At 38.2% G+C, this 10,012-nt stretch overlaps 1 protein-coding gene across 2 annotated transcripts; it reads right to left on the minus strand.

Annotated features, from left to right (window-relative positions):
• Positions 1 to 1,037: 1,037 nt before the first annotated feature.
• On the minus strand, positions 1,038 to 9,534 carry si:dkey-111f13.5 (centrosomal protein of 131 kDa). 2 transcript variants are annotated; one of them, XM_051900050.1, is made up of 6 exons: positions 9,373 to 9,534; positions 6,096 to 6,283; positions 5,183 to 5,428; positions 3,766 to 3,893; positions 3,434 to 3,503; positions 1,038 to 1,485 (listed from the first exon to the last, which is right to left on the minus strand). In XM_051900050.1, exons 2-6 carry the CDS (start codon positions 6,156 to 6,158, stop codon positions 1,345 to 1,347), a joined length of 648 nt encoding a protein of 215 aa, XP_051756010.1. In that variant the 5' UTR covers positions 6,159 to 6,283; positions 9,373 to 9,534; the 3' UTR covers positions 1,038 to 1,344. The 2 variants fall into 2 exon arrangements, with proteins under 2 accessions (XP_051756010.1, XP_051756009.1); XM_051900049.1 differs by lacking the exon at positions 9,373 to 9,534 and adding an exon at positions 7,684 to 7,912.
• Between the last annotated feature and the right edge of the window lie 478 nt (positions 9,535 to 10,012).

Raw genomic sequence — 10,012 nt, forward strand, 5'->3', positions numbered from 1 at the left:
TCTTTTCCGTTTGATATGATGATCGTGATCCCTGGCACCCGATCAACGCTGTGCATTCAGAAGCGACGGCTTACGGAGTTACAGCGCCCCCAGTGCATTCGCTGGTAACGGTGCATGTAATAACATTTCATGCTGGTGGTAACGACACTAATGACAAGCTTAGTAAGATATGCAGCCGATAAAGAGCTTGTTTAATAAATATCTCTACCGTCCAGTTGAATCTGGAATGATTTTCAACGTTCTGCGTATGTAAAAAAAAAAAATCTGCAATTAATTGTGTTTGTATGCCTGTCTATTACATCTGAAAACAACAGTTAAGAAGTGTACTATGAACTAAGCGCTGCTGATGGGACCCAAGGCGTCTGGACGGAGGACTAAAGCCTTGCCTACACTGACACCCAGTGGTAAAGTAATGGTACTACAATCCACTCACGCATGCTGGGCAGCCACATACATTTATGTAGCCTAATTAATAACGTAATGAACTTATATTTAATCAAAAGACTTGAAAAAATTACATTTAAAGAAGAGTAGTTTGTAAATAAAAGGCATTTTAACGTCTAGTAAACAGGGTAAATGTTAGATTTTCTTGGCGTATAGCAACAGTTAGCAACAGCAACAATACGTTTTATGTTGTATGTTTTCCTGTTATATTTGTGCATATAGAACGTTGATTCGAAAAAAAGAGGACAAAAGGTAAACATTTATTTTTTCATACAACAATTTTGTGTGAAAAATTGATGTTTAGTATACTGGATATTTGGATTCAGTGAGTAACACCAGATACATTGCGTGTTAATATAATAAAAGTAGGATTAACAATAACAATGTAAGCTGCTTCAGGAAATTATTACATATTTAATATGTTGTTCATCAGCATTGTCAATCACAATGTAATGTAAAAAAAAAAAAAAAAAAAAAAGACTAATTAGGGTATTAAATATGCATAATTATTTATAAATATTTGATCGGATAAACCTGTTAGTTCAACAGAGAACTTTTATCATGCAATTGCAAAAAAAATATATATGAAAATGTTTATCGTAACATTTTTTGTGCTTAAGTACACTTTTTATATACTGGGAATAACAGGAATTACAGGAATATATATATATATTTTTTTTTTTTCTATTTAATGTTAACATGTTTCATAACTAAAAATTGTTTGTAAAATTTTTCATCTTGGGACCAAGGTGGATAAATGTATAAAGGAAAGTATATAAAAGTTTTCGTAATTTCTTTAAGCTTTTGTAGTTTAAGCACAAATATTGCTATAGTTTCTAGAAAACAATGCTTAAAATGATTTTAGATCAGTGTGAGAACACTTCCATCTCAAGATGACAGTTAAGGGGTGATCTCATCAGTCTGTGTCGCAGTGTCCATGAGCCCTGGCTCTCTCCCCAGTCTGCGGAGTTTTAAGAGGTAATCAGAGTGGAGGGAGGAGTCAGTCAGGTCCACAAACTGCCTGTAGCTGGCCTGCACCTTCTGAAAGAGAAATGGAAGCACATGAACATGCTGATTTCATTTCGACAGATGCAGTTAGTTAGACAGGTGGATTCATCATAATGACCAAAGATGGAAACGTCCTCAAGCAAAAGGTCAAATGCCAACACTGTTGTCTCTTAAGACAGGGAGGGAGGAACCAGGCCTGATTCCAGAATCAAATTACTGAGGGTGCTTCTGAAATTAGTGAGGTCACTCTAGTCAAGTGCAGATGTAATGTGTAAGCAACGGCTCCACCATAACAAGAAAAGCAGTGAGACATTTAAGATTATTTACAAGTCATTACATTTACAAAAAACAAAACAAAAAACTAACTACTACTAATCTATTAGCCTGTATTTACATTGCTTAATGCGTATCTATTTTGACATATTTTTGTCCTGTGCTATGGTTATCATCAATTAGCCCTATTGCAATTTCAAGAATGAATGTAGATGTATTTAGATGTCACTTCTGACACTTTGTAGCATGCTGGTCGTCGATCCTTAGGCAGCATGAAAAACCAAACTTTTATTACAATTCTGAATGAATTACATAGCCAAAAAACGTGCTAAGACCACTCCCTTTATAATCACTAAAAAGCTGTCACTCATCTCAGTTCATCGCAATCTCACTAAGTTACGTTATATTCACTGGAGCTGACTGCACAATTAATCTCTTAAATTGTGTCTTTGTTTATTAATGAGAGGATTCGCGAGCTTTCTGAACAAAAATACTCTGGCGTTTTGACCGATGAGTGGATTCTGATTAAATGAAACACCCCTGATTGGCCACTGCGTTCAAGAGATCAAAAAGAGATCATGTCTGTGATTGGCTACATTGCTCACCGCTGCAAAAACACATTGTAGATAGAAACATTTGACGTTCTCCAGATCGCAAACACAAATATGCACTGGAGCGTTTGCCAAATGCATTTCTTCAATATGATATTATTACAGTATCAACTGAGGGTGCTCTTTCTTTTGTTTGATGCTTTATCGCGCAATTCTGTTTTTCGTTTCTGCCATGGAACAATTAAAAAAAACTAACTGCACCTTTTTATCTCACAATTCTGAATTTATATCTCACAATTTTTATCTCACAATTGTGAGAAAAAAAGTTGCAATTACCTTTTTTTATTCCATGGTGGAAACAAGCTTACTAATGCACAGATCATGGGGGAAACAAACTAAGCTTAACTCTTTCCCCGCCAGCATTTTTCTTTTGTAAAGTTGCCAGTCAGTACCAGCATTTTTTTATAATTTTCACAAAAATTTCAGCCCCCAGAATATTTGGCTTTATGAATATCTGAACATGTAATAAATCAAAAGAATAGACTCTCTACTTTTAAACAACACCAAAAATATTTGATTCTAGCTTCATGCATTACTTTTTTTTTTTATCAACACTTGAATGGGACTAAGTTTCATAAAAAAACAACATTTTGAACAAAAAACTGAGAAAACTGTGTTTTTATCAAAGACTATGTCTGATCAGATTGATGATCGAAACATAGACGGAGTAGATTGCTTCCATCAACACCCTCAAAGTTGGCAAAGTTCACCTCTTTCTGAGTCGATATTTAATTTGGTAACGTTAGGCAGTTTTGATTTATATGCTGTTGAATGTTTGATGATCACATTATTTTATATGTGCATAAGCAATGCTTCTATCACTTGTTTCTGCTTCTTCGCCTGTGTTTTGATTCAGAGATTCTGTACTCTTTCAGAAGATCACTGGCGGGGAAGCGTTGTGTCAAAATTGACGGAAAATTACGTTAATGGTGAGGAAAGAGTTCATAATAACCAAAGTCAGAGGACGTTCTGGCTCAGGAAGAGACTGTTCTGTTATTCCGTCATTTTTGTTGCAGGGTGTTGCAGATGCTGGATTTGAGTAGGTCCCATTTTAGAGCTGTTCATTTATTCATGATGACCTCATTACAGGGGCTGACCTTAAACTCTGCTTCATACTGAATGCGCTCCCTGCAGGCCTGCTCCAGACTGTCTTGCAGCTGCTGTAGCCTGGAACACACACGCACAGTCATGCACGACTTCGAAACATTATTAAAAGAAAAAAGAAAGAGTGCTGGAGAGGCAGTGTTGATGACGACCGAAACAAAATCTATATATTCCAGGATTCATGTAGAAAAGGTAGAAGGCAGAAAGATACAGAGAGAGAAATTGATGAAATTTACAAAAGGTGAGAGGGAGAAAGAGAATAGCTGAGATGCATCACAACAGGAATCTAGGCTCAGCAGGAGGAGTGTTTCATGTGTATTTTTGCCTGTTTTGTAGCTCAGATATCTCTTCTTCATGTCTGTCCTGTAGGACCTGTTTCTCTTTTTCTGCCTTCATGTCACACTCTTCACGAACACTTCTCTCGACGTCCTGCACACACCTCCTCACACACTCCTGAGAGACAGAGGAAGGCAATAAGCAGAGTGACTCACGATTCTCTGAAATACTTGATTCTGATTGGTCAGATTTTAAACTGGGCAGATTTTGTTTCTTTAACTATTTACAGTTAGTATATCAAATCAGTAGTTAGTCAGTTAATCAGTAGTTAAATTATAATCAATTGTTAATGGAAGCAAATACTTAAAACTAGCACTTTTCTTAATGATTTGTCTGACTTGCTTACAAAAGAACCTGATGCAAATTTTCACTTTGCACATCATTCAACCACACAGTGTTGCTATTTGTTGTCTGTAAAGGTTATATTTAGTTTCATTGTGTTTTAGTTTGGTTTTCCCCGTTCCCATTTGCCTGAGTTCTAGTTTTTGTTTATTTCCATTGTTTCTAATTGAGTTACACACATGTTGATTATCTTCCCTTGTGTATTTAAGCCCTTGGTTTTGCTCAGTTCCTTGTCCTGTGTTAAAGGAATAGTTCATCCAAAAATCTAAATTATCCCATAATTTATCCCATAATTCACCCTCAAGCCATCCTAGGTGTATATGACTTTCTTCTTTCAGCCAAACACAGCCTGAGTTATATTAAATAATATCCTGACTCTTCCCAGCTTTGTAATGGCATTAAATATTGTCTGAGGTTTGAAGCTCCAAAAAGCGCATCCATTCATCATAAAAGTAATCCATACGACTCCAGTTGGTTAATATATGCCTTCTGAAGCGAAACAGTAGGTTTTTGTAAGAAAAATATCCATATTTAAAACATTATAAACTGTATAGACCAGGGGTGTCCAAACACAGTCCTGCAGAGTTTAGCTCCAACTTGCCTCAACACACCTGCCTGAAAGTTTCTAGTATGCCTAATTAGACCTTGATTAGCTGGTTCAGGTGTGTTTAATTGGGGTTGGAGCTAAACTCTGCAGGACAGTGGCCCTCCGAGTTTGGACACCCCTGGTATAGACAAACGGAAACGCAGGGGATAGATCAAAACAAAATGCAGGTCATGAATTAGAAGTCTAAAACGAGGATTTCTATGTAAGAGGAGTTAAGTCCTACATCATACATTGGGTCGAGGGAACCAGTGGAAAATTAAACGTGCAGCACTTTATTGCCCCAAATAACATAATAGACATGTTTTGACATGTTTACTTCCAAAACAAGACATTATTTAGTGCTCTTATGAAGCTGACCTCAAGGTAGATCACCACAATGTAGGTTTATCTGGTTTAATATTGTGGGAACCAAATGTCCAATTATAAGATAGACAAACAAAGACCAAAACATACAAACCTGAGTCTCTTCTCGTACAGTCTGTATTATTGTCTCTCTGGTCTCCTCTGCCTCTTTGTGCAGCTGTTCTCGCAGCTTCCTGCAGGCCTTCCCTACGGCTTGGACCTTCTCTTCCTCCATCTGAGCCCTCAGGCCTTCACAATGAGCTCTGAACTGGGCCTGCAGCTCGACCTGCAGCTCTCGCCTCATTTCAGCCTCCAGCCTGTCCCTCGCTCGCAGGGCCTCTCGAAAGCGGGCCTGCAGACTCTGGGGAAGACGTGAAGGAGATGAAATAAAGACAAGAAGAAAACAGAGGAAGAGGGATAAAAGCGAATGGGGAGGACAGAGAAGGATGAATTGAAAAAGAGAGAGAAGGTCAGATGATGAAGATGTTGGCGTGAAAGCGGAAAGTGGGAGATAGAGAGGTAAACAGAACACAAGGAGACAGAGGGCGTTAGGGAAGGAGAGAAAGAAAGGGATGGATGATCAGTGTTGGCAGGGCAACTGCACTGAGCTTTTGAAGAGGAGAGTCGTCTATGGGTTTGGCTGCTGCTTGCTTTCCCTGGAGAGCAATTACACAAGCAATTACACCCTATTACAAAAGCTCTTCTCATTTCTCTGACACAATGGCAAAGATTTGACTGCTACTGGCATTGGAGTAGCAACCGGATCATTCATTAAATCTGACGCTCGGATGCAGCGAGGAGAGAAGTTAAGGATTATGCTGCTGCTGGACAGGGAAAAAGAAGTTGAATTAGAAGCTGACTCTTTTTATCAGAAAGTTTTAATCAAGTCCTAATAAAATCTCTCCAGACTGCTCCCCTGGAGACTGAAATATGGCTTTCTGAATTCCAGGAGACACAGTGTTACAGTCTAATATGTCTGTATTAATTACTTTTTCAACATGGTTCACTTGAGGATTACAAATATTCACCTCCTCTTGGAGTCTAAGGGCAGTACGTTTCTCCTCCTCTGCCAACTGCTTAAATTCCTCCATGGCGGGGGCGTCGGGCTGCTCCAGTCCAATTGCAGGTCGTGAATTGAATGAGTTTGGAGCCAATTTTAGGTGGTTGTCGGTTCTAGCGTTGGGAGATGACCACGGACACAACTGTTCTCCTAGTTCTGAAAGAAGAAGTGGTTTTAGCATGAGAGTCAGTGGTTGCAACAGGTGGCAACTGATCACAATCGTAAAAAAATATATATGGCTTTTAAATACGTATTATAAATGGAAGATCTTATGCATGCTTCATAAGGAAGTGTCTCAGATGCACATAGGAAAGAAAAACCATAAATGTTATCTCTAATATCTCTCTCGTTTATTCTGGACACTGACAAGATTTAATGGAGAGCAAATGAAAACTTTGGTTTAAGTGTTTCCACATGTTTCTCCTGTGGAAAAAGACCCACATGACTCTTTCTTGAGTTTCAGATGAGAAACGTCTCGAACTGTGCTCATATTTGCCAAGATACCCAAGTCTGTAATGTAAAGAGATTTTTCCAAATATCTCTCATTAAATTCTTCCAAAACTAAAGTATCTGAGAAATGTTGTTCATATTCGTATTTACAGTTCTATTCTTAATGTCAACAGGTGTCTTATTTGTGTCTACTTTTTATTTATCCTAACACCGTTTCTAAACCAGATGCAACTGTTGTCGCTAGAAGCAGTCCACACTGGACAAAACAACCATTGCAAATCCATTTGTCCTTCATATCAGAAGTAGCGCAAGCGCTTGCAGTACATCAGAAATAGAACTGGCTATCAGTTTCCTGTCAAGAGATTTGTTGTGTCGCATTGCATCCAGTGTAGACAGCATCACTGATTACAATGGGTTCTATTTGCATTTGTCGTTTTGTCGCACCCCTTGTGTCTAGTGTGTAGACATGGTGTAAGAAATTTCTGGAGAAACATCTAATAACACACATGAAACATAACCAAGATCTCCATTAGCTTGAGATAGTTCACCAAAAATGAAAATTCTGTCAGTTTACTCACCGTCATGTCATTCCAAACCTGTATGACTTATTTTCTTCTGTGAAATACAAAAGACATTTTTCAAATGTCATGTAGTTATTTTGTTGAACGAAAGTAATACAGGTTTGGAACAACATAAGCCTGAGTAAATCATGACAATGTTCATTTTTGGATGAAATGTTCTTTTGAGACTTTGGGTGTAATATACCTTTGCAACTTCTAAGCAAGTATATTTTGTTTCTCACAAATACATATTCATTCTTTTTGTGCATGACCTCTCTTCCTACATTTCTCTGTTTATTGGACAAAAGTCCAGTAGCAGACACTGCGGTAGTAAATGCCAAAATCATTAGTCTGGACGTGGGAAGGTTGATGGCACTGATTGCTGTGTGTTTTGCTCTAGTTGTCTGAGGCAGAGAGAATGTTCTGTGCTGCCCTTCGGCATGAATTCAGATTACACTACTGGAGAAGAACCTAGATGTGACCTGGTATGCACTAATGAAGGCTTGAAGAGAGAGTATATTTCTGTGGTATTAAGGCTACACTCACCCAGAATGTGTGTGTGGAGCACTCTCTGTGTGCTCAGAGTCGTCCTGTTCACCATCTTCTCGAGAGACCTTGTGTCCCACATTTTGCCTCCACAAACACTGCACCTTGGTCCACAGCAGCATCAGAGACTGGCTCTTAAAAACTCACAATTTCCTGCCCTCCACCATGTCTCATTCTCTTTCGGGATTTGTCTTTTCTCTCAGCCTTTGACTTGATGATGGTCGCTTAGCAACATGGACAACAAAACAACAGACTGCGCTGCTTAGCATTCAAGAATGATTTGATCCAAGAGATTTCAGACAAGATGCCTGCCAGCGTGTGTGTGTATGTGTGTGCGTTTGATTGTGTGGAAGTGTTTTATGAGCAGCCTCCCACTGCGCTAGTCATTTGAGATGTTTTGCTTCAGGGTTCATGCTCATTTGTGGGTCACATTTTGTGCAATATAAAGAGCCCAAAATGGAATATAATGCTCAAAATGGAACCTAACAGATATTTTGAAGTCAAAACTTGTAAGAAGATGTAACAGAAATATTCTAATATAGTAAATCAAATCAAAAAACAAATGCAAAAACTGAAACATTACATATTTTAATTTAAATTAAAATAGAATAAAACAACAACAGATTTTTACATTTTCTAAAAACAATATGACTGGTGCTTGCACATGCAAAAGTTGGTGCCATGATACTAGCTGTCCCCACAGCAAATACCCACTGGGGTGCCACAGGGCTCAGTACATAGACCGCTTTTATTCTCCCTTTACATCAAATCAGTATTCATCGCTTATGGGTTCTTCTATTATTCTCATGTAGAAGATACCCAACTAATTATCTTATTTCATCCCTTTAAAGACCAGGTATCCTCATGAATCACTCCATGTCTGGCAAGCATTAATGCCTAGATGAAACGCCATCGTCTGAAGCTGAATTGATCAAAAACCTGTTCATCCCAGTGAATTTTGCCAAGACCTCATCATTCTCAACTCTTTTCACCCACACACAGAAAGCAAAGAACCTTCTAGTCACACTTGACAACTTCTTGCCATTTGCGCCCACATATGAACCAGAATCATCAGATTCACCCAGCAGAACATCCACTAAGTCAGACCTTTTCTCAGACAGGCACGATCCTATGTGCAGTCAATGCTGCATGTCACACCTTCAACTCATAGCTCATCCTGCAGGGCAAAAAACTTTGCTGTCCTCACACCCACATGGTGGAATCCATATGCTATTTGCATGTGTGAACAGCAATATTCTTACTAATCTTCAGATGCAGACACAGCTAAAGAACTTTTTGTAAGTTTCTTTAGATAAGAGATATATGTAGTTCTAAATGTTTTTTATTTCATAGCATGTTGCTATGTGGTTTGCAAAGTGTTCACTTGTTTTATTTACCAGGTGAAAACACAAATCTTGGGCTGAAGTAAAAAAAAAATACAATTATAAAACGGATAGTTCCGGCCCTTGATTCTGATTGGTTGAGCCGCGTTCGAAGCCGTTGTAAAATTCCCGAAAACATTCAGCTGACTGCATTACATATCGCTGCGCCACTGAATGAATGTGTATGTTGCTGTGTCTGTCTTAGCAACGTAAACATGTTTGTTCTCTATTGATTTTGTTCATTGAAGCTTACTGCATTATGTAGAAGAGTATTGTGAGAGAGATATCAAGTGACCGAGTGTATTACCTGCATTCAAATTTATTATTTTCCTTCAGGTCAGTCCTGTGTTCATAAAAAAAAATCCTTTTGAATGTCCGCTGCGATCTTGTCCTTTTAACATTTAATGGGTTTTCCTGTGGCCTGCGGACAATGACAGCGCTGAAGCATTTGCGTCTTGTTCCGTGTTCACATTTCACAACACAAGAAGTTTCAATATAAAAGTCTTTGCGACTGTTCACGGTCTCGGGCCTATTTTTTTCAGCGGAAGGAAGCCTTTTAATGATTTCACTTCATGAAAGTTGCATTGATACATATTCTTTGGCTTTAATATTTGTATTGTGTGGTAGCCGTTTTATAAAAGCAATAAGCCCTATGAAGCCATGGTTCACATTAATTTTTGAGTGCAACAATCCAATACAACCCACCCTACTTTTTTTTTTTTCTTATTTTCGATAATCCATTACACTCAGGTTTTATGTAACAATATGGAAGAAAAGATCTGCCGATTCACCGACTAAGAATGTTTTTATCTTTTTTTCTTAAGATCCAAACAAACTTCTTAAAATGTATGTTTTTAAGAATTTTGTTTTTAAGACAAATTTCATGAACTGATTGCTTTGGAAATCCACATGATATCATTCTTGTACATGCACAGTTGCTGGACGGG

This window comes from Ctenopharyngodon idella, chromosome 7 (genome assembly GCF_019924925.1).
Source record: "Ctenopharyngodon idella isolate HZGC_01 chromosome 7, HZGC01, whole genome shotgun sequence".
Taxonomy (NCBI): domain Eukaryota; kingdom Metazoa; phylum Chordata; class Actinopteri; order Cypriniformes; family Xenocyprididae; genus Ctenopharyngodon; species Ctenopharyngodon idella.